This window comes from Drosophila santomea, chromosome 3R (genome assembly GCF_016746245.2).
Source record: "Drosophila santomea strain STO CAGO 1482 chromosome 3R, Prin_Dsan_1.1, whole genome shotgun sequence".
NCBI classification, from domain to species: Eukaryota; Metazoa; Arthropoda; class Insecta; order Diptera; family Drosophilidae; genus Drosophila; species Drosophila santomea.
In genome coordinates this window covers 4,228,131-4,253,368 of record NC_053019.2, presented here as the reverse complement: position 1 = coordinate 4,253,368, position 25,238 = coordinate 4,228,131, and the positions used below count along the sequence as shown (strand labels likewise).

The window sequence follows — 25,238 nt, the reverse complement described above, 5'->3', positions numbered from 1 at the left end:
TAGAAAATAAAGACATATATGTAAGCAACAAAAAAAATGTGCGTATGATTGTAAAATAAGATACTTTAAAATATTAAAAGAACTCAATGTCAAACCGTTAAGGCCATAATCCCTGCCCACTCTTAAAATTTGTGAAATTACCTTGACCTCATTTTAAATATTTACAGAAATGTTTTGCCAATGGCTATAGGGATTGCAAAACGTTTTAGGGGATTGAGCCACAGAGCAGCTGTCATTTTGGGTATTGATTTTCGCAGAGAAAACCTGTCGAAATAAATAAATGTGCAACACATATAACTAAATCAAGTCGACAGCCAGAAGCCGGAAAGGGAAAACTACCAGTAAACTTTTCTCAACAACAACTTGGCTACGAACTTATCAAGTGAAGTGGGTGGATGGGGAGTTTGTGGTATGGGCTGTATCTATTGTGTGGCATTTACAAGCAATTGAAGTGTGGCAAGCATCATGTAAGAGAGATAATGTTGTTTGTCCTTGGCAGAATAGTTTCCTCTTTTGGCAGCAAGAAAAGAGAACGAAGAACCCTTTTTTGCCTGCAAGCACAAAACAGTTGGAAAGGGTCTTCAGAATGATAAGAGATGACAAGAGTACGGTGTGTGTGTATGTGTGTGTTAGCAAATTTGTTGCCGGTCTGAAAATTCTTTAAATATTAAAATCTTGATTAAGTTAAATGCGCATTTGGGTCTCACACAAACTGATGTTGTCAGCCCGGCCGAAAAGACAACCGCATGAAAATCTGTTCTGGCTCAGAGACCACACATTTTCCTTAGCAAGTCTGCTTCGACTTGTGCAGTAAAGTTTAACAATTTTACGCACGATTTGGGAGAACTTTGACGCAGCGGAGCTGTTCCTTAGGCAGCCAACATTTTCATAATTGCTTAGCCAACATCAATTTTCATTTGGGGCACGGGGCAGAGCGGAATTGAATTACATCTTTGCCCTTTCACACTTGGCGGGAGCCAATAAAAAACTTTTGATGCTTCAATTAGCAGCTAGCCAGCCAGCCGAGTGAGAAAACAAACAATTATGCCCTAATTGAGCCCACATTTCTCACGATTCCCATCTAACCCTAGGAGGAGAGTTTTCCTCTTTTCGTCCTTACTTTTATTTAAACTTAAGTTCTTTCTTTTCACTTTCCCTTCGCGGCTTTCCTTCTTTTCGTGTTGTTGGGAAGCCTACTTAAGTTGTCATTTTGATTGCTTTTGAAGCTTTTTTAAGGCGCACGCTAATTTTTCCGCCCCTCGATTGCCAGTTATCCCTTCTTCGCCATTTTGACGCGGCTTCCATATATCATTTTGTCAGCTCTGTCGCGAGACTAACACAATTTTCATCGTTTTTCTTCTTGCTGCTTCGCTTATTTGGATTTCCATGTGACATTTCCACCGACAACAAAAGACGTGAAACGAAGAAAATTAAAAAAGAGCCGAGGAAAAAAAGAAAAAATAATAAAATCTGCCTGGCATTGAGGGTTACCAAACGTTGCCTACATTCTGGGATTGAATTATTAAGTGACAGCAAAGAACTGAGCAGAATTTCCACCGCTTTCACTTGCACTTTATTAGATTGACATCCCGAAAAGGCAGAGGACAGAAAAGCCAATGGAATTGGAACCAAATCAGTGCCAACTGGCCAACATTTTTGCGAAACGACATTAAATCCGATTTAAATTCAATTAGTGGATGGCAACTTGTGAATTTGAACAGGGATGTCAGGGAACCTATGTTCAATGCCCAAATGAGCTGTTAATATTTGATTTTATTTGGAGTATATCTAAGACCGTTAATTAATCGTCATAAAGCGTTTTAACTTTTTTAGCAGTTTATACTATATATAAAGGTACAAATGTATTCCCAGCTTTCGATTGAATGTTGTCTTTTTCAACTATTTACTGCACTTTGTACGCACGTGTTATTAAAATAATACGATTACGCGATAACAAGAGATTTTTACATTTTACACCGTTACTTGCTTAAACAAACAGGACCATTTAATATTTATCAAGAGTCTGTGGTTGCTATTCGCCTCTGGAAAAACTGTGTAGCACTAACCCTAAACGAGCATGAAAAGTTCAGTTTTATTAAATTGAAGCTTGTTGACGTTGTTCGTTTATGAAAAGGACTTTGATTACCAATCGAGAATTTTGTCTTACAACTTAAACAAAAAAGGCAAGGAAAGCAGCACGTCATGTTCAGGAAATTAACTGAACAGGGAAATGGGAAGCGCAGAACATATGGTCTTTCGGCTTCTTCTAGGTCAGGCTGCGGGCTCAAATTTCATTTCCAGCACTTCCTCTTTTCAATTTTTCTCATGAGCTAAAGAATATATATTTTTTGCGTTTTATTTATATCAAAGAATCTCTGCTGCTGTGCTCCTATAATTTTCGTTAGCTGGGGGCGCAGTTGCAGAAACCAAGATCCGAAAACAAAGAACACCGCCCACAGTCAAGAGGTGCGACAAAAGTAAGGTAACAAAAGTGATGGCAGAAATGGGCATGCGGCAAATGAGATTTTTAGGTCAACAGAGTCCAACCAGAGCGGCAACCGCCTGAACTGAACTGCCATATGAACCGCGCCGGCAGGCTCTGCTTTTGGTTTAGTGTGTCACTTTCCGCTCGACTTTCCACTTTCCACTTTCCACTCATTTTTCCCCCGTTTTTCATACAGGGTACTTGCAGCGCGATGGGTCGTCTTAGTAATTACGAAAGCGCATTTCAAACTATAGTTTAAGTCCTGTCCTGTCATGGTGGATATTTCATCTGTTTCTGTTTAATCTGTTTCAAAGCTTTGGGCTCAGAACAAAGAGGTCGAGTAAAATATCTTCATAACTGGTTACTCCAAATTATTTATAAAAAAAAACATATAATATTTTAAGGCATTTTAAACCAATTTTAGATCTTCGTCTTAGTGCAGAGTTCATTGTAAGAACACAAAATCCAATCAAAATATCTTCACATGATAATACTGATAATTTGCAGTATTTTAAATGATAAGCGACCATACAAGTCTGAGGAAATGTAATCAGTATCCCATAGTGCGGGTATACAACCTGCTTTCTCCAGTCCTCCCAGCTGCTCTCCTATGGGTGAACGCTTTGACGGTGTGCGAGACGGCTGTAACCCACTGAAGCTTTATAGGCTAAATAAATACCGCAGGGGGCGGTGGGTGGTGGGTGGTGGTGGGATATATGAGTGAGCCACTGACATCACACTTTTGTGTTGGATGCTCACGGACTGGCAGCCGTGGCCTCTTCGTGCGTGCTGCTTTAATGGAGCCAAAGTGTACAGATTTTGTTGCCGCAATCTGTGCGTGGCCGCTGCCTCGGTGTGGGTGGAGTATGGGGGTGTATGGGTGTACGCTGTGTAGGTGTACAACTTGATAGGTGTGGCGTACCTGGGCGAAAGTGCATTGCATACTTATAGGTACTTATGCGGCACATTAAGCGGCTGACCTGAATTTTCGGTCGCCTGCTAATGATTTTTGGGCAACCGAAGAAAATGGAAGCCGTGGCACTGCTTTCGAAAGTGGAAAATGTGGAGTGGATATTACAAGTAGACAAAATGTGGGGCACAAAATGTGCACTTCTGGGCTCAACAAACACATCGTTTTTAATGAAAGCAGGTCGACAAAATACGTAAAAGATTTTATGTGTGAAAACTTAGAATACACAAATTGTATACATAAATCGAACCTTCAAATTAATCAATTAAAACCATAAAATTTATGCAAGAAAATGATTTCTTTTAGTTATTTATAGATCGAGTATTAACATTACAAATTAAAACAAAAACTATATTTAGTAAAGCCTAATAATATCCAGAGCTACTAAGCACTTTAATTGTAATAAAAGATTAACAAAAGCTATTTTTAAATTATCCACTCGTCGCAATCCACTCTCAGCCCCTGAATAATTGGAGGAGACTCTTTGACCCCATTTCACAGCTATTAATATTAATAGATGCCGACACTACAGAGAAATCGCAGCAGCAGCCAAAGGTTGGCATTCCCATCTCGTTCTGACATACTGCTACCATGATGATACCAAGTTGCACATCATTACGAGGAGCGGTTCGCTGGCAATCAGGAGGGAACTCGTTGTATCCTAACTATGCTAATTCCAACTCGCATAACAAACTCGTATGCAGCACTCAAATCACTGACGAGTCTTGTTAGCAGAATCCGCAGACAGTTAACTACATACGTCGGGCAAAAGGAATCATCCGGGTATTACGAGGGGGAACCTGTTTGGTGCTCGTTCATATTTCCCATGTTGCATGTTGTTGGCAATGAAACAACGATGAAAATTCCCTCTTTTACAATTTCTTTTTCCTATCAGCTAGCTTTAAGTCCCCCTCGCCCTTGTGAAAACTCATGTTTCTCGGTGTACAACACTGCGTATGTGTAATATAGCCATGTGTTAGCTGGCCATAATGAATGGAAGCTGGCTGGCAACTCATTACTGGTCAGCTGCCTGTGAACAGGGACCGGTCCGGACTTTTTGGCAAATGTTCAGAAAGTCTCGTACAAGTGCAACATTTTTTGTGGAAATTTTTCGAGGAGAAAATACCAGCACATAGGCATTAAATTTTAAAGGTTATTTCCCATCTATCAAAAGTGGGTTAGGGATTCGTGTGCTGTTCTGTCCGTGATACAAATCTACACAAAATAAACAAATTAGTTGACTCAAAGCTACCCACATGCCATCATCAACTTTCAACTGATTAGCTACCCTAGTTCGGCGGAACAAAAAGCGAAGCCACAAAAAGCCAAGGCCATAAATAATTGCAACTAATTTCGGGACAAGTTTTTCGCACAACTGTCACAGATGTAAGCCAGCTGTAGAGGGGCGTCGGAAAAGTGTGCTACGGAAAAACTAATAATGCCAATGACACACTGACATGTGCCGCACTCAAACATACACCCACACTCCCTATCCCTACCATGCATGGCCATGCTGAGAGCACACATGACACATAATCACATAAAAGTAATGAACTCTACACATAAAGCGGTTGCCTGACTGACTGAGCTTTGCTCCGAAAGCTGAAAGGGTCCTTCATCTCATAATGGTGCCACTAAAAGTCTGCGTTCTCCCTCTCTCTCTTCGTGGCGCTGCTGCTGTCCCTTTCTCTGTCAAGCGGAGCGGAAGCGTAAATGCAACATACAACAACAACTTTAATGCTGCAGAAATAGCCAAGGAAATGGCTGGCAAAGCAGAAACATGAACAGGGATCTACCAGAAGGCATCCCTCAGCCAAGCTGACCAAAAAAATGTATGGAAAAGAAGCCAGGCTAGCTGGAATACTAATCTTCGCCTGCACGGACTTTGTCATCTCCTGTTCGGGCGATGAAAAAGAAAAACTGCCACGAAAAAATGTCCAAAAAGAAACTGGGGAAATTGAAGCTACGCAGATCAAGATAAACGAAGTCACGATACGCTAGGAATTTATAAGGAAAGCGTAATAGGGGAACGGAATAAATTAAATGAAAACGAATTTCGACTTATGCATAAGATAGAAGCGAATAATGTTCTTAACAAGGGATTGGAATCAATTTTTTCCTTTTTTTAAATGCATTTATTAAAAACATGTTGGATTGAAAGAGCCAAAAAATTTAGATGTCATGAGATAGCACCTGAAAAAGTTAAAAAAAATCCAAGCTGTCATTATTAACATACAGTCAAACTTTAAATTGCTCTGAAGACTTTCAAAACTTCTAAGCCATCAATCACTAAACTATTTCTTAACTGAAATTCCACACCAAACTCATCAGTAGGATAGAGAATGCTGAAAAAATTTCAACAGCTCTGAGCAAGCAACTAAAGCTTTATTAGTATGTATGGTCACATGTCAGTGACGTCGTCATGTTGTGGCTAGCGGTTTCACCTCCTGCTGCTCCACATCCTCATTCTCCTGCATCCTGCATCCTGGCAGCCGCTCTCCGTGTCTGTGTCCGTGTTTGTGTCCGTGTCCACATCCTCCACACTCCCATCCGAAAAACCCGCTCCCTCATACGCGTCCGTGTGATGTGGCCATGTCATTGCCTCGGCATGCTGATAAAAATTTTTAACAAACTTTGAGTTAACGACAGCACCATTCCACTGAGCCGTGATGTGTGTGTGCTGGCCGTTATCCTCCATCCTCAGGAGCAGTATGAAAAATGGCCAAACACTATTAGCTTTCTGTCGGAAAGCAGCAGCCATACACAAAACATAAAAGAGAAAACTTGAAAGCAATACAACGTCTAAAATATTAGTTGCAACATTTTTCGTGTCATAAAACTTTATTTTGTTGGCAACCAAAGAGCCAACCAAATAATAAAAAAACGCCATAAAATTTACCCGAGTTGGCTGAATTCCATCAGAAAACTATATATCAAATGCTAAAATAGAATCACCAAGAGCACCGATTTTAATGCAGATATGTGGTGACGGAAAAATGAATGATATTACTTGACAGAAAAATGCAAAACATTAGGTGCAGAAAATAATTTGATTCATGTGTGTATGAAACCTTTTATAACTATTTTTTCAGCACACTCGGAATCCCGGAATCTCATACTTTGTATGGCAACTCACTGAGATTTCATTTAATCAAACCATGCCTTTTTCCTATCAAGTCGATGTTTACCTTTAATATCCGTTTGGCAAATCGAATTCCCCTTTTTTCCCCATAACAACAACTGAGTATAGACAATACCAAAGTCTTGCCAAGCTTTCCTTCTCCGTTTGCCTCAGTTCAGTTCAGCTCTGTTTTGTTTGTTTCTTTTTCAATTTTCCACACAATCGAGCACGACACAAAGACAATGACAACACATGGAAACTATGTGACAACTATTCCGCAGCTGTCACCCCTGAAACGAGGAAAACTGGGAGCGGCAAGCCCCTAATCCAGTTGCCATAAATAAGGAGACTTTTCAACACATTAAACACAATAAATCCCAAACAAAAAATAAACACCAGCGAAAGCGCGTCTGCTGAAAACAGTTCGTTGACAAATGTCAACACAGATTGACAAAGGAAAATGGGCAGTGGGCGGCAATGGGTGGGGTGCAGCGCTGTGCCTCCAGGAAAATGCATCAAAGCTCCGAGAGTAATTGAGTGACGATTGTTGTTGCTGTCGAAACAAAGCCACAGCACATTCGCCAGCATTAGCGGGATTGCAATTATCGTTGTGCCTTCTATGCCTGCACTTTCAACTCTCTGGCAAAAGCCTAAAAGTAGGCACGGAAAATGATTAACAGTCAGGCTTCCATAAAACGAACACATGCACGTCGGGTTGTACTGTACACTCTCTGAACTTAAATTGATAAATGGTAAGATTTATCAAACACATTTTGCTTTGCATGCTTTTAATCTCTTCCGTTGATCAAAAATGCTGTTTATACTTATAGAGGTACTATATATAAAATTCTTGTAAAGAAATTTTAGCTTAATGATCTTTGGACATCAAGACATGAATTAGATTTATCTTCAGTACACATTAATCTACATTAATCTAAGACAGTATCTTAGAAGGATATCAAAATAGTAAATTCTACTGTGGGATGCCACTTTGGGCAGGAATTATGGCGGTATTTGTCTCACTTCCTCTATAAACACACTCGACCGCCATTTTGACTTTGATGCAGTCCACTCGGAAAAGTCAAGTTTTTCTTTCTCCCTCTCCTTCTGTTTGCCTTGCTCTCTCCCCTTTCTTTGCTTCCATTGTCTACTAATAATACTTAAAGTGTCAACATGGCACCGACTTAAAGCGTCCTAAGCCTCAGATCGAAAATAGGATAAAGATAGAATCCCTGTCATCGCCCAAGTGAAAGTTGGCCTTAAGTGAAATTGACATTTAGGCCGTAAATTGCACATCGATGCAAATGGTGCTTCCTCTTTTTGCAAGTTTTTCGTTCAATTGAATTCAGCTCTTGTCATCAGGCAACCCAATTTTCAGGACATCGCATCGCCTTCTCCTCTGTCTGTTCACATGTGACTGGATGGAAAACATGCAAGGAAGCAATTTCTTTTTTCTCCCTTTTCCCATTTTCTTTTCGTTATTTTCCTATTGCTCAGCACTGCCATGCACAATTCAATTTGGCAAAAATGTAATCGATGCTAAGTTGTGCAACGAAAACAAGTCTTGGGAAATATAGGGTTTCACTTCGCTCATGTGAGAGGCAGTGTGTGTGTATTTGCATGCAAAATAGAAGTTCGTTGTTTTTCTGAGACGATAAACGAACGGCGGTAACAGAATTATGTGTCACTTATGTCTTCTTCCCAAGGCTGATGGATTTAATGCGTACGTATTTTAAAATTCAAATTAAAAGTTTTTCAGGAAAAATGAGAAGTGGGAAACTGTGGCGTAAACCAGTATAAAGTTGAATCATAAACAGAACTTTGTTATAAAATATATTATATGTTTATTGTTTTTTGTTTTTGGCTTCCCTTTTAATACGCGTCTTTACATCATATAATGAAATATATTATAAAAGGCATTTTTCCACGGATATTTCGCTCTCTGGTCCAGTTTTCCATTTCTGACTTCATTAATTTCCCGGGAACATTTCTCTTAATTATGAGCCAGACACACGTGCACACATCATTAACATCCTGGCATTCTGGCATCCAGGAGAGACCGAGTGCCCAAAAGGAGGGCCAACGGAATCTTGTTTTTTCCCTCCTCGAATTCAATTGCAATCAATCAAACCCGATGAGTTCAATGTTCCCCAGCCGCACACATGGACATATATTTTTTGTATAAAGATATTTGAGCACCTTTCACCTTTTACCGCAGTTAATGGCGGCTCCATTCAAATGCGAGAACCGCAAACGAGTTGCGGTCTTTTGCACTTTTAACATTGTGGGCGGAACACTGGCGAGGGGTGTGGTAGCGGTAACATTAAAGTAATTGCTTGCAATTTGATTTCATCAACCACACAGAAATGCCAACGAAGTTCCAGTAGTATTAAAAGGGAACATTTTGATCTCGAATCCCATTGTCAGTCGGCTGAATATTCGCATTAATGAAGCTGCCATTCAAACAAACAATATGGAAGGCCAAAAAAGTGGGAAAATGTGCTGAATTTGAAGCAAGTGCAGGGCCATTCTATACAAAATTGAGCTGTTGCATATGCTCAAAAATGGAGTTGGGGGCGTCTGAACAAATTGCAAAAACGGCGAATGCATTTCGTTTACTGCGAGCAATTTTTCAGATTTTTTCGCCGCCCTTCTTCCCTTTGTTGTATCAATTTTCAGACGCCATTTGCATAGCACACGCCCCTCTCGCCGTCATCTCTCCGATCTCCTTGCAGCAATTTCCATCGCAGCCATGTTAACCCAGTTGCACCTGAAAAACGCCCCGAAGTTTGTTAGTTTGTTTGCCGGCGGCGATGCTGCTGCTGCCAGAGAAAATATGTCAAAAATCAGCAGGGAAAAAATGGAAAAGACAAGGACCTGCCTTCGATTGCCTGCAGCTCTCATAACAAGAAAAGAGATGGAGATGCAGATGCAGATAGAGATAGAGATAGAGGACGAAGTGGGAGAGAGAAAGGGAGCTACTAGCTACGCGTATGCACTTTGTTGTGTATTGCATATGACGCCCCGTCAGAGGCGCCTGAAAGTATGCAAACAGTCTCGTTTCGTCTCCTGTCGGCTTATATATCTCCGCTTTGAAAAACAAAGTACTAAAAAGGGGTAGACAAAAATAAAATTGTTTACTCTAAGGCAAACTTCGCCCAGCTTTTCTGATCGTTACTTCTCCACCAATCGAGGATGAAGTTAGTCTTTGTAAAGCCACTGAACTGTTTTGAAAACCATTTTAAAGAAGCAAATATGACAGCAATACGCATTTTCCACTTATGTACATTGTAATTAATAATTAAAGCTTTAAGGTTCCTAAAAAAAAGTAAATCTTTACTAATGACAAAATAACAATGAAAACGAAATTTGAAATTATTTCAATTTGGTTTTAGTTGCATTGAATTAATTTTTAAAAGCTTTCCTGTTTTCTTATATTTAACAAACGTTCTTATTTTGGTTTAACTTAAGTTTTTATCGTTCACAGTATTTTACAACTTTCGTCACCTTGCTCGAAAACAATTAAGATGAAATTGGCAAAATTTTTAAAATTTAATTTGCAGTTGTCTCCGGAGACTGAAAAAGTTGATTCAATTTCACTTGATTAAGCCGCCCGCTTTTCGGCATCTCTACGTTGTTGCTGTCTCCCTTCAATTTGCCGTCCCTTTCTGCCCGAATGTAATGAAGTGCTTTAAATATTAAAACCAATTTACGCGACAACATACGCGTGTTATGACGCTTGTTACCGGACTTTTGTTGGCCACTGTTTTCTTGTTGTTGGCCACCGAAGGGGGAAGCAGCTGACATATTTCCATGGACCCATGGGTCGGTGTCCCCGTCCCTGTCCCTGTCCAGGACCTGTGTCCTGGTAAACTTTTGCAATTAATCAAGATAGGCCGGTCGGCGGAATGAACATCGCCATTTACATGGATCCAACATATGGCTTGCTATACTCGAGCTCCCTTCCTCCCTCACACGGGTCTATTTCCTTCTCTCTTCCCCTGAACTGCCACGCCCCTCCCCAGGGAATGCTGTAGGTGTGTGTATAAGTGCGTGTTTGTGTGGGTGACAAAGATTAATAATAATAACTGCGACTAGCCCAGCGGTTGGTCAGCAAGTGGCATAATCATGATTTATGACACGCAATTAATAAGCGACATGGTCAAGGAGGCGGAGCGGCAAACAGTGGGCGTGGCACCACGGCAAACTCGGCGTTGAGCCTCCAATTGAAAGCTGTTGACAATGTGGAATCCCACCATTGCTCCACCACCCCAATTTGTCACCTGAGTCCAAGGCTTTTAGCGCTGCACCACTGCAATTATTTTAAGCACGGACTTTGTTGGTTCGTTTGCGGTTTTCATCAAGAAGCGAAAAATCAACGGCGATCAATATATATAATTATTAAAAATATAGATATCTGTGCAATGTCTACGATTCCATTTGCTGAATAGCAGCAGAGTGTGTGTAAAAATCCAAACAATACAGAATGGTTTTAAAGCACTTAACCAACTGTAACTGATAATTATTAAAACTGATAGCAACACCTTTTGCTACCCGTGTGCGTTGTTTTATTAAATTGACGCTATTCCATGTTGAATCCACTCAAATTGGCTTATGTTGCCCAGTGTAATTAACCGCAATGTCCGCTATAGTAATTAAAAAGTTATTTTTTGGGTTTTCACGCCTCCGCAAACAGCGCACACACTCACACCCAGGCGCAGACACAAACACAAACACACGCGCACAATAAACATTGAAGGCCGCAAAATTGCATTTGTTAATTGCTCGGAGGCGAAAAGTGAATTCCGGGTCCTGGCGCGGCAGTCCTTTTGGTTTATAATACCCGTAGCGCCGGCCGGTCCGCTTTTGTTGTTTGCGGAGCTAATTAAAATAAATGTCATTTGGCCATGCTGTCAATAGTCGCATAACCGAAATGCTTGTGGGTCCTGCGGACGTCGCGTTGATTTTGCACTTCATTTGCTAAACAACATGGTGGAAAATTCGCAAGTGTTTGGGGAAAGAGCGGAAAAATGTGGGCGCACTGTTGCAGAAATAATTACTTTGTAATGCAAATTGTAAATTGTAAATTGTGAATTGCTGTGCAGTGGAAATGCAATTACTTCAGCCCAGCTTAATTGTTTGCAATTGCATTATGAGTAGCATACTTTTCGGCAGCACTGTGTGTGTATGTTTCATGGATAGCATTAAACATTTATTGTTTGCGTTGTGTGTTGTTTTGTTTGAAAAATACAAATACGAACGCAATCGCCTAAATGAAATAAACTGACCAGCCACAGGCTGTATAACTGTTTGCCCCAGAAATTGTCTCAAATAAATGGCAATCTATTCTCTTCTGGAATTTTGCAGAAAACACAACATTTGCATTCATTTTTAATTGGCCACTTCATGTTTCAGTTATGCTGCAGGAATATCTTTCGCAAATTGGCAAAAATGGAGTAAACGAGTGATGTTTAGAGCTGTAGAAAATACCGAAATACAGGTTTAATGAATATTAACTTTTAACAAACTGGATATTTACCAAGTAACCACTTGTACATATGTATGTCTAACAGTGTGCAATAAAAATCGGAACATCAGTGTGTTCGAAAGAATGGATTTCGGATACATTGCAGTTTAGAAAAAGGCAAAAACGCATATTAGTTAAATTATAAGGTATTATTGTTTTCAGACGCAAGTCACAGACCGGAAGCGCAGTGTGCTTGGCACAATTCCAGCTTTGGTCGGCAAACTAATCAGGACAGAGATATAAACTCGAATATGCCCGTTCATGCGTCCCCAAGGAGTCAAAGGACTCCAACACGTTTACACATGAACCCTTACATTCACCACTTGCCAGACCGCATACAGTTAAATCAGGCCCAGACCCCAGAAAAGGCAATGAGCGATAAGACCGGGACGAGATCTTCGTGCCCCGACAAAGCCCACAATTAGAACTAGTTTCCATTTGTCATTGGCAATATTGTTTATGCGAGTGGGGGGACAGGACACTAAATCCAGGACCTGAAAGGGTTACCGAAAAGGTGTTATTAAGACGACGACAGACATTTCCGCCTCAGCCTCGCTTGGGATTTGATTTATTTAGCATATCAACCGGCAGGATGATATGCCCCCTCTGATTATCTACATTTGGCAGTTTTCCCGGCCCGTCTCACTTGATTACTTTGGCATCACCATCGCAGCTCTGGTGTGCGTGTGTCGAGCTTTATGGCCTCTATGTGCCACCAAGAAATTCTCGATTAAAATTTCAATTTTGGCCTGGCCGAGATTAGTTTACTTGCTGAGCGAAATGACTTTGTAGTTTATTAAAATTAATTGGCTCTGAGCAAATTTGGTGAAAATTGATGGAAATTGATCCACGCCCCGCTCTTGTAAGTTTAACTTTCTGGGTCATTAACTGATTTGATGGCTTTTAGCCACACAGAGTGAGTGCACGAAAGACTTTTGGCGAGGCGGAGATAAGCGCAGTGACCCGAGCCTGGTCACTTCGATGATGATAAATTATGTATGGCAATAAAACCGTATCTGATGTACATGTGCTTTTATGGCTTGGTTGGGGGTGGGGGCTTTTCTTAAATTTATTCGCCAACATGCTTGACTTACTCATTAAATTGCAAATTTGCGGAAGATGGTGTACATACCTGCAAGAGAAATAAGGATTTTAAATTAGCAATACGCATAATACATATAAAGGCACATGGGAGTTGGGAAAACTAATTACGACTGCTGCTGACATAGGCTTCTGAACGGGTTTCGTTAACTAAATCTACATTCATTTAACTGAAACATTTATGTTATTTACAAGTACCATTAACCCACCTGACTCAATCGATCCTGGCTGTCGATTATATCGATGAACAGCCGCATGCGATCGTCGAGGATCTGGAACCCGTTCCTCGGCTGCAGGAGCAGGTTCTGCACCGCCTCCCGGATGCTTCCGGGAGTTGTGCTGCAAGAACTGCTGTTGTCGTCGCTGGCGAACCCATTTTGGATCTGTTGCTGCTGCTGGTGGGCAGGCAGTTGCTGCTGCTGGTGCGACTGGTGTTGCTGCTGCAACTTCAGTTGCAGCGAGTGCTGTCGCAGGGCCTCCGAGCACTTGCGCAGATAGTCGTAGGAACCTTTCGATTTGTACTTGTCGGCCATGGCCTGAAAACTATCCAATATCTCATTGAAATCGGTGATCATGGGCGCAGTGGAGGGCGTGGTGGTGGCACTCGAGGGCGTGGTCACGGATCCCAGCGAACTGTTCGACTTGCTCATCACCATCTGCTGCAGCTTCGGGGAGGTGCTGTAGGGTGAGCTGGTTATGACCCGGAGTTCCGTGGTCAGCGAACTACTGCCGTTGGCGGCTAGACTCTTGAGGCTATTGCTGCTGGCGGAGCTGGGAATCGCCTTGCTAGGACTCAGGGCCTGCAAGTCCTCGCTCATGAGTCTCAGGTTGTCGGAGATCTGGTGGAAACTTTCGGAGGTCACCAGAGAGTGCTCCCTCTGCTCCAGCTTGCCATTGCTGCTGCAAGGTATTACGCTGCTCTTGGGTCTCCGACGTGTGGGTATGCCATTAGCTTGGCCATTGGCTACTCCTCCCGCCGACGTCTGCCCACCCACGACTCCGCCACCCGGCGTTCCTGACGTCACATCTGGCATCTGGAGGGGTTTCGAGATGAACGAGTCCAGCGTCTGTGAGCTTGTCATCTTGGGCTTGTCCACACTCTCAGGTATTTTATTGGCGCGTATTGCATCGAGGAATTGTCTCAGTTGATCCGAGGGCGTGGGCGTCGCCTCTGGTTCTGGTTTGGCAGTTGTATTGGAGGTCGTCAACGAATCAGTGCCATTTCTTTTGAGGGTTGACGTGGGTTTCAGGACATCCTCGGGCATATGTTGCTGGTACTCCTGCCGCATACTGCTTCTGATGTTGTCCAGAAAAAGTCGCAATTGATTGGAGGGCGTTTGGGCCTCATTGGCCTGGCTGGTGGAGAGCGAGGCCAGTGATTTGCTAACAATCTCCGGGGAAATCATATTTGGCTGAAAGTTGTTATTGCCGTTGCTGCCTGTGCTATTATTGCAGGTTGTCGGCGTGAGCAGGTTGAGATTCGTCTGACTTTGCTTGGCCAGTTGCTGTTGTCTTTTGAGCTCGGAAAGTAACTTGGCCTGTTCCGAGTACTTGCGCACACTTTCTGTTATGGTTCTTAGTTGCTCGGAATAGGCCCGCAACTGGTGTTCCAGGTACGCCTGGTCCGGAGCAGGTGCAGCATAGCTCATGGGCCTGGTTTGCTCCGCTTTGCTACCATTCTCCGCCTCCTGGCTGCCATGAAAGCTGATGGAATGTCGCATGGTGTTCACCTGGCTTCCGGCCGGACTCATTAGCATATTGTCCGCACTGCTGCTTTTCTTGGGACTCTTTTGGCGACTTAGCGTTCCGTTGTTATTACCGTTTCCATTGGGGAAACGCCTTAGCGGAATGGGTGGCGCTTCGGTTTGCAGACCCCCACCCCCATTGAAGCGATCCAAGCTTCTGGGTCGCTGTGTGCCATTCCCATTAATGTGGCCATTCATGCCAGCCTGTTGCTGCTGCGGCTGCTGCTGCAGTGGCGGCCGCGGCGTGCTCTGCGATCTCCGCGGCACCACCGGAGCTGCAGCGGGTTTCCGGTGCAGTGGTACCGGTGGAGCAGGCTGTCCGTTTGTGGGACTTTGTCTATACTGCTGGAACAGTGCCGCATACAGGGTCTCCTTATCGCCGCCATTGGCTGTCGCTGCTGCCGCTGTAACGGCATTACGCAACTGTTGCTGCTGGCGGGACAGCTGCAATAGCCGCTGCTGCTGCTGGGCATTGTAGTCCACGAAACTGGAGGCTGGCGCCCCGCCCACTGCGATGCTGTGAGGACGCTGCTTCAATCCGCGCAGTCGCGAGGGCTCCGCATACTCGGGCATTTCATAGTTGCCAGAACTTGCAGATGTGGCTGGCGGTGCACTGGCTATGCCTGTTGGCACACTGGGCGCAGCTTCTGTGGGCGACGGACTGTTGAGGAAGGGATTATTGCCCTTTAGTGCGATCGGCTGGGCAGCTCCTGGCAACCCGGAACTGGGCAGCATGCTGGTCAATTGGGGCGGCGGACCTGGCGAGCTTTGCAGGGCCTGCTGCTGCTGGGTGGTGCTACCTGGATACAATAGCGATTCACTGATGTGCAGGTCCAGTTCGTGGGCGTTGGGCTTCGCGTAGATGGGGTTGGTTCGGGCGGGGGGCGTGGCAGCTGCGGGATAGCCGGTAATGCGAAAACCATTCATATTGCTCGTTGGCTGATGCTGATGCTGCTGATGCTGCAGTTGCTGCTGCTGATGCTGATGTTGCTGTTGCCGTTGCGCAGTCTTGGCCGTAATTGTCGTGGTCATGGCGCATTCGTTCCTTTTGGCCCGCCCATGAACTGTTCGTTAGCCAATCAAACCATCAATCAATCAATCACTCAAAAGGTTGTGTTTGTACTCGCTTTTTTGACATTCAATTTAAATGCACTACAAGGTACAATTAGTGAAGATTCACTTTAAATATAGACTGGACACGGACAGAAAATTTATTATTAACACATTGCACTCAAAAGAGCATGGTTAATTTTCGTACTCTTATGAATGAATGTGAATTATTTGTTTGTGGCAATTTGTATTGTTTTATAGTTATAATTTTTTAACACTTCTTTGATTAAATTATTATATAACACCCGTTATTTGTAATAGCTGTTGTGGAAAGTGTAAGCAATTTTTCATTTCAGTTACCCTTGCACCGATACCTTTTCATTCCCATGGAAAACATTAACATTCTCGCATTTCAACATGTTACCTCACAAATAATATCATTGAATAAATGGGGAATATATTATGCAAATTGCATCGACAAGAACTCGAGCCGGTAATACATTTTACATGGAAATAATAACCTAGCAATTTGTTCAATACCAATGCCAGAGGATTTGCATTGTACAAATGCAAATTTTCATTTCGCATTCGCATTCGCATTAGCCAAGTCAAATATCAACCAGACCAACTAGAGGCAGAGGCACTAAAGGGAAAGCGAATTTCCAAGTGAATTTTCCTCAAGTTGACCAAGAATTTGCAGACTGAAATGTTTGAAAACTTAAATGTTAGTTGCTGCGGTCTCTTTGAACAAAACTATTTATGACAATGTGTGCGTGAAGGGAAGTGACTCCTGACCCTTTTCCAACCCCAAGCCTTTCTCCTTCGAAGTGTCAACAGCAGGAAAAACAATGGAATGGAAAGCATTTACACGCTTTAGAGCGTAAATACACCATTAAGGGAAATGATACCCGGGACGGGGAAGTGCGGTTGTGTGGCTTAGAACTCTGCACAAACATAAATATTTAATAAAAAATGCGCATAAATTATAACACACAAATTCGAGCTGAAACAAGAAAAACCAGCAAATGAATGCGGCCGAAGGGAAAATGGCCGGGAAAGCGGAAAGGACGGGCAAAACAAGCCATAAGGGAAATACGCGCGAACATGTAACAAAATGCACATATGAATATGGAGATAAAGCGAGACGGCTGGATGAGGGAGTGAGACGGGTACAGGGAGTTACATGTGCCGAGTGGGAAGATTAATTTTCGTGGTGGATGTATTTGCACTGGTCGAAATTTCCGATGTTTTGACCATTTCTAGAATTCAAATTGTAACCAAAAACTAATATTTTTTGTAATTCCAAAAGCAATTAAAAGTAAATAAGTACGAACAAAAAATGCTACCCAACTTAAAAAAGTGATATATTATAATAAATTTAAATGAAATAAACGTACAAAATTAAAAAGTGTTGCATTTTGTTATGTTTATCGAATATGTTTAATCCAATTACGCTTCGTCTATTTCCAAATGAAAAGTAAATAGTAAGTGGCACTTCATATCAGGCTGGCATTAAATTAATCAGTTTTGGTTTACCTATCACAAATTAGTGTAGCTCAGTATACATTGGCTGACCGAAAAGCAAACACTCATGTCACCTCTACAAAGTGCAATCTATGAAAATCAAACGGCAATTTAACAAATATTATTCCTCCAACAAACAGCCTGTCATGGATGCCACTATCAAAAACACCAAGAGGCCGGAATTTGCTAATCTAGTGTACATTAATTTGCTAATGTGCGAAATAATTCCAAAATGAGAGCAAACAAGGCGAGGCATTTTTCGAGCTGTGTAAACACGGAGAAGAAGAGAAGAGACGAGAAGTGAGGAGCTGCTGCACCGTGATGCACTTTGTCAACTCGTCATGCTACGTGCTCAGCTGTCTGAACTCTGGGTCCTGGGATTCCCCGTCCCTCCGGCTTTGTGGTTTACGACTAGCTGTGGAGCCAAAGGTATGGCGGCAGAGACAGAGCGGAGAAAGCCAGGACTTCTTCACATGGATAGTGTGTCAGTGTGCTAGGACAGCGAAGGGTTGACGGGAATGAGGTGCGGATGGCAAAAGTAACTTGTATCAACACTTTAGCACATGCATAGCAAACTGAAGAGACCCACTTTGCGCACACACGTGGACACCGAGAGAAAACTGGCGCCAGTTTGGAGCATATCAGATTATCCATAAACCTCACTGCCTTTACAGTAGAAATGTATGTTGTAGATAGACAAAAGTAAGATCCATTATAAGCGATATTTTTGAATCGCATTTGACAGCAAATGTTCAAAAAATAATAAAGGAAAGTTTAATGAAATAGTAAAGCTGATTCTTTTAGAGATCTGACATATACTGTCTACGTTAAATATGCTTACTTCATATTTATTCATTTTCAGGAACTAAAATATACTAACAAGTCTTTTCGCCCTGTGCAGACCCACCTGATGACCCTCTTGGAGCATTGCACCCTGCAGCAGCGCAGGGCACACAAAATGCCAGCCATCGTCTTGACATATTTGGGTTAGATTTGCTGCTCTTGCTCATTAGGAATTCCGACTAAATTCTGGTCGCCTGCCCCTGCACATTCCTGCATTTGCCTGCTAATGAACATAACTCTAGGAGGATTCCTTGCCAACAGAAGGCCGGCAGACAGCAGAGAAGTTTTCGGGTTGTTTGTGTAAGTTTTAAATTAATGACAGCATATTTACTTGCGGCCCAAGCAGAAGAAAAGGGGAACACAGCTGCTGCTGCTGACCAGAGCAACTTGAAAATAGATTAACAAAAATTAATGTTATGCTCGGTTTCCAGTTCTCTGATGCGGAATCAGGTCCTGGGCCCTGGAAATTAAATAAGATGTCCTGTCACTGTCACGAGCCCAGTGTTTGTTCTTTGCCAACTGTGGCTTTGAGTGTGTGGCTGATGAATCTCCCTCGGTTTCCTCGGTCTTTATCTGTCCTACTGTCTTACGAGGAATTTGATTTAATTTGTGGCAAGCAGTGTCTTGAGCTGTATCTCTATCTGGTTTTTGCCATCATTTGTTTGCATTGTTGTTCGTGGTCTGTTTAGAAAGCGAGTTTTCAGTTGGCAAAGATAAATAGCCCAAAGGACGCCTTGTAAAGAAATATTCCTCGAGTTACAACACGACCTTAAAATGTCACTCTTTAATTAATCCACACACACAAAAGCATTACCAATAGGACGGCAAGTTCTTTAGCTCCAAATATGAATTCGCTTTCAAAACCATTTTAAAATCGAATTAAGCGTTTGGCAAATTGAATAATTGAGTTTTCAATTTGCCAGCGGTAACCGCATCTTTCGCTGATAAAACCCACCATAAATTAATTAAAAGAAAACAAATTACCCAGACACATGCTGATGAGAAAACCTCATTCAATGATTTTCAATTAGTGCTGAAACCTAATCAAACTAGCTGCAGCAGCAAAATCTGACCGCAAGGCGGATACACGATGAAAAAGAATAAAGTTGAGGGGTGTAGGTATGGGCAAAAAGGGAAGAAAGGAATGTAAACCAAATCCGAAAAGCCGGGAAAAACTTTCATTTAGAAGAAAAACCAATCGACTGAGCGGAAAACCAGAGAAAAAAGCAAAGGGGCTAAAAGTGAATCCTCCGACGCATTCAAAAGTGAAAAGCTGCAGGAGCAACACACAGGCAAACAGTGATAACAAATGAACACGAGGAGGAGCAAGGACTTGCAGCTAGCAAAAAATGAAAAAAAAGGACTCCGTGCTTGTACTACACGCCAAGGGCCAGGCTCAAACACTAAGCAAATAGACATGATAAATTAAAAAAGCAGAAGGCAAAGCAGCACAAGCGAAAAAGGGAATGAAAAGCAAATAACGCGACGCATTGCACGCAAATCTCAAGAAAAGATTACAGCAACTCCAACCACCCTCCCACCCCTTGTCAATCCACCCGCCCCCCCCTCGCAAAGGGGCGTGGCAGGTGCGGCGATGGCCGATGTGTGTTAAGTGGCATGCCCCAAAGGCGTCAAGAGGCACGCAGGATAAATAACAAACGACACTGATAGAAGGCAGAAGCGAGTCCTAGCGAATGGGCGAAATCGGACGGAAGGACGGGTGCAGGCGGGGGCGTGGCAAAGGGGTTGGAGTCTAATCCTCGGTGGGCGTGGCCCCTGATGGGGCACCCGGCTTGTTTGGTTAAGCCTTCCAGCAGGTGCTAGCCCGTTCGAAATGCCAGCGATTTGCCATTTGCATAGTCGGAAATATGCTCGACTAGCAGGGTTGTCAGGGTGTTCAATAAAAGCAAATATTAAGTAACTATTTGCTGTTTTCATTCATGAAAACTTATTATTAATAGCAAATAATAAGCACGAGTCGACTAACTTTGGTCATGTGCTATTCGGAGAGTCGGGATGTACATCAAAAGAAATTCATCTGTTTCGGGAAGAAACCATTGATAACGCTGTGAAAAAGAAACTTAAAGTATAAGCAAGTATTCTTTTGTGACCGATACAAACCACCTGACAACCCTGTTTGCTTGGCAATTTATCAGGACGACACCTTCTGGCCAATAGACATAGCCAACATGGCTAATACTAACAAACCCATGGACGGCACCGACATCCATAGATATAAAACCATGCAAACACCTAGCAAATACGCAGCCAAGTGAGAAATGAAGACGAGTTAGTTAAGAAGGAGCCAGAGGAGGCAGCAAAAATTGGGGGAAGAGTGAAGCTGGCGAGAGATAAGCCCGCTGCAGTCACCTCAAGCCATCTGGCCAGCGCCGGATGTGGGGGTGCACAGAGAATCCTGCAGGACGACGGCATAAATAAGGATATACATATATAGACGTGAAGAGAGAGAGTGAAGGGAGAGGATTGAGGGACAAGGAGCTCGGGACTCGGAACTCTGTAAGCGATAAAAGACAAAACGGGCCAAGGAAAGCGGTCCAAAGGCAAACGGCAACACTAATTGAAAAGCAAGGTAGAATTAATGGCTAGGGAAATGTAAGCGCTCCATAAAGTTTTTCCCTGCGAAAAGGGAAACCCCTGGTAGACGGCTAAAGAAAAAGGAAATGCCAAACTAGAACGAAACGGTACTTAAGTTAGCCAATTTGGAGGCCATGCAGTCACCGCATTTTCCCCTAATTTTCCATTTCTCTCTGGTTGTTCCCTCTCTTTTCCGCCCCCATCATTTGGCACCGAAATAAGTTCTTTCGGTTGGACAATTTTATTAACATTTAATTGAAATAGACAAACAAGCAACAAATGAGCTGCCACAGGCCATATTCGTTGAGAGTACAGCGCGTAACAGCACTATAAAACCAAAGGAAAGTAATTAAGCTTGGGTTTTCACACAAGTATTCAAAAAGAAAAGTAAAAAAATAATATTTTTAAATTTCTACATCCATAATAGTATCCATAGTAATAATTTCTTTGCAAAGCTCTTTTCCTAGATACATATTTTGATCTTGTTGGAATTTAAACCTATATCGTTAATCGTTTGACACGCACTGTCCACCGCCTGGAACTTAACACACATTTGAGCTAGTTAATAACACAATCAGGATTCTTAGGCCAAGAAGGGGCGTAACGGAGCAGTCTTGCTCTGGGTTCCGTTCGAGGCACTCAACTGAAAAGTTTTAATCCGCTAAAAGCCAACCGAAGTCGGATTATGTGTTGTTGGCATGCCATTGATACGTTGTCTCACTGTGGCATGTCTTTGTGTGTGTGCGTGTGCGTTTTATGATGATAAAGGTGTGAAAATGGAAAAGGTGTGTGGGTTATAAAATAAACTCTTAACGGAAGTTATAAATAAGAAAAAAAGCAGCCAAGACGGAAGAACAAGTTAGCAAAACTTCAGGCCCAAGAACAAACTTCCAACAACAAATTAAAGCCTGCATTAGAAAAAAAACTGAGGCACAACAAAGGCAATTATGTGCAAATTTATTTGGCTAACCTTGAATGGATAATTCAAAGTCCGTGCTCGAGGGCACTTGCAATAAAATTTATCATGTACGACACAAACGACCAAACGACACAAGTTATGGCAAAGAGGATTGAGTACTTTAAAACTCCCGCATTAATCCAATATTAATAACAATAATCATCTAAATAATGGCTCAAGTTCAAAAGAACAGTAACCGAATTTAAAGGCTATTTTGGGCACTTCCTTTTTTTAAGGCAGAACGCAGTTATTTATTTATTATGCGACCGTTTCTTGGGACTCACAGCCGGACATTATAACTTGATTATGTCGATAATAAAAGTTCTGGGGCGAACGTGCATCGAAAGCAAATTTCAAACTTTAAGAAGAAAAGAATGGAACCCGTTAAATAAAGAAACATTAAAAGAGGTATTATCGAAACTTGAACTATTTATGAAGGACCGAACACCTAATTGAAAGGAGTGGATGAAGACGGTTCCATTAATTTTCGGCAAATGGAAATGCTCGCAAAACTTTTCTGTTTGCCATTTCAATTTTCGCCTTTTTCTTGGCATTTTCACGCTGCTGTTGCTGGCTGCGAAAAACTTTTTTGCTGGCGCAAATAAAATCACAATAAACTAATTGAATTCAGCAAATCGTTTTCCATAGCAGTGGCTGGAATGTGGAGCGAACAAGAGCAGTGCGCGAAATTAATTCAATTGGCTAACAATAATAATTTGCACAATAAAAACGGCAACAATTGAATGAAGCAGAGGCGAAACTTGGCCAGAGATTTAATCACACAGCGAAACTGCACACTCCCTTTCTTCCCCTGACCAGCTGTTACGTGCTTTTCTCGAAGGTCCTGTTTCCTTTTAAGTGCCCGCCGCTCATAGCAAAGTAAAAGTTTGCTTTTCTTGCTGTGGCTAAATTAATGAAATTGTTATGCAAAATCGCCAACTGCTGGGAAAGGAAAATAACTACAACTAACAATAACTAAGTTGAACGTCCAATAGCAACGAATTTCGAACAACTAAAACCCAGGGATTTGGCAGGTGAGTCGGCTAAGTGAATTTGAATAACGATAGTAATTGTGTAAGTGGAAAGTTACAATAATTAAACAGGGTATTTTACGAGATGGTTTCTATGGTTCTCCAAGGATGTGTGCGGTGTGCCGGTTATATAATTTAGAAACGCTTTACATGAAATTATCTCTTGCATGAATTTATAATTTAAGGCAGTGCATGTCAAAATTTCTCAGACGTTAGCAGTATTTTTCCGCTCTTGCAACTGTAATCCAAGTGTTCAATGTGGCGTTTACGCAATATCAAGTTAAAACCACTCGAACAAGCACATAACGACAAGTTCCCTTTTTCGGGCTTTCCCGTTTTATTTTCTGGGTTTGGTTTGCTTCGGTTTCGGTTCTCTTTGCAAATAACCTCGGGCACGTTTCTCGGCTAACTGCTTACAAGTCCGGTTCTGTATTCCCTTAACCTCCCAACAGCATCGCATCTAGCATGTACATTTCATTTTTATACGGCTACAATGCCGTTTCCCTTTTCCTTGTACAACACTTAAATCCCAATTCGTTTCGGGTGCAGGAATCACAGCTCAGATATCGGGCACATGGATGGACGGTGGGGGAGCACTTACTTAACATGCATGTATGGATATTTTATTGATACGCAACTGTGAGTGCCGCTGGGCGATTGGACACAAGGAGCAAGAAGCAAGGAGCAAGGAGCTTGGAGCCAGGAGGCAGGAGCCAGGAAAATGGAAAAGTGTGGAAAATAAAAATGAAAATGTGTTGCGAGGCCTTAAATGCGTTTCGCAAGCATTTCGGGTTCTTGCCTCGAGGAGTCTTACGCACACAAAAGTGGAATGGCCCAATAAATGGCCATTGGCCAGAGACTAAAAGTAGGATCACCCACACTCGCCACTCGATTTTCAGCTGCAGTCAGCTGGGGACTTTCGCTCGCAAGTCAGATGGAAAACTCTTTGAGTTTCCACTTCTTTCATAAGCCTTTCACTCGATAACAATGTTATGTTGCGAAATCGAGGGCATTTAAGTACATGAGATGAAGGTGTTATTTTATAATTATAAGCTATTTATTTATAAGTTACTAAGAGCTCAGGTAAACCGTTGATTTGTATTTTAATGTTAAAAATATTACACTATTAACTATACCTACTTTATCAAATTCGTCTTCGGTATAAATTCATTCAAAATTAAGGTGTAAAATATTTAATATTCATAAAAGTGATTTCCATTTCGTTTTACAACAATAAGTTATGTTGAAAGTGTATCTAGAGTTCCATGTGTTCCGGTCAAAAAGTGTTTTTACCACTTTTTCCAGACTCATGCGTCAAGATTGTTCATTCATCTTCCTTCGGCAGGATTTCGGTACCGAATCGGGTACAACAATCAATAAAATTGAAGATTTGCCTTTTTCGCCCAGCCACACAAAAGTCATGCCAGCTGCTGCCCAGATTCGTCCTCCCCAAACAAATATATGTATATTGGTATATATGTATAGGCGAGGGTGAGGGGGATGGAGTGTCAGGGAATTTGCAAATGCCGACTGATTAATGACGCAATAATTGTTGGCACACGCAGCTTGAGCGATGGATGAATGGTCGAAATGTATTTAAGTTTCTGTTTTGTTTTCGCCCAAAGGCAAACAAAGTGTTAAAAAATTGACTTTCGCCCAGACCATCGACCATCGAAGAGACCATCGGCCAAAAAGGATCAATGGCTGGTCGTTGTTCGGGCCATTTGATGGGATTATTATCGTGTTCTTAGCCCTTTTGGCATTTGATTTTGCGGAAAGCTTTTGTCGGGCTCCCTTAAGTTCCATTTCGTTACGTTCAATTTACCAAATTGCTTCAGTGGCAAATGGAAATTTCAACTATTTTTCCCATTGCTTTTTCTATTAGCGGTTCGAACTCTCTGGGGTTTGTAATTCGTGAGCATCAGCTGAAACGCTTAATGATGATTTATATTTGCTTTGAGCTTTGAATTGGTTGGTTAATTAAACCAGTTAAGCGGCTGGGGTTTTTGGGGGTTCCAAATGAATTTCAATTTCCACAATGATAAGTGGCATTTAAAATGGTTTTCTGATTGAAAGTCATTGAAAGGCGTCCTAGATAATGATCGCTAAATAATTCAACTAATGTTTATTTTGGGGTTGGTTTTTGCTCATTGCATCATTGAATCAAAGACAAAGGGAAATTGATTGATTGACCAATAAAAGGAAATCTTGTTCGGGGTTAAACATAATTTGTAAGCTATGATACAATCGATTGTAGCTTCCTTGCGGTTACTTAAATGATTATAAAT

General features: G+C 42.1%; 1 protein-coding gene across 21 annotated transcripts in view; it reads right to left on the bottom strand.

The window, feature by feature from the left end:
- Window positions 1–25,238, bottom strand: part of LOC120451087 (dystrophin) — a 142,975-nt gene that overhangs the window by 56,014 nt on the left and 61,723 nt on the right. Inside the window, exon 1 of one of the 21 annotated variants that reach the window (XM_039634473.2) lies at window positions 13,414–16,030. The exons of 18 other annotated variants lie outside the window; for them this stretch is intronic. In XM_039634473.2, coding sequence (XP_039490407.2) covers window positions 13,414–15,981 — 2,568 coding nt within the window. In that variant the 5' untranslated portion in view covers window positions 15,982–16,030. Of the gene's footprint in view, window positions 1–9,316; window positions 9,347–13,413; window positions 16,031–25,238 lie in introns of those variants that run through there. 2 more of the 21 variants (XM_039634474.2, XM_039634472.1) reach the window with 2 other exon arrangements.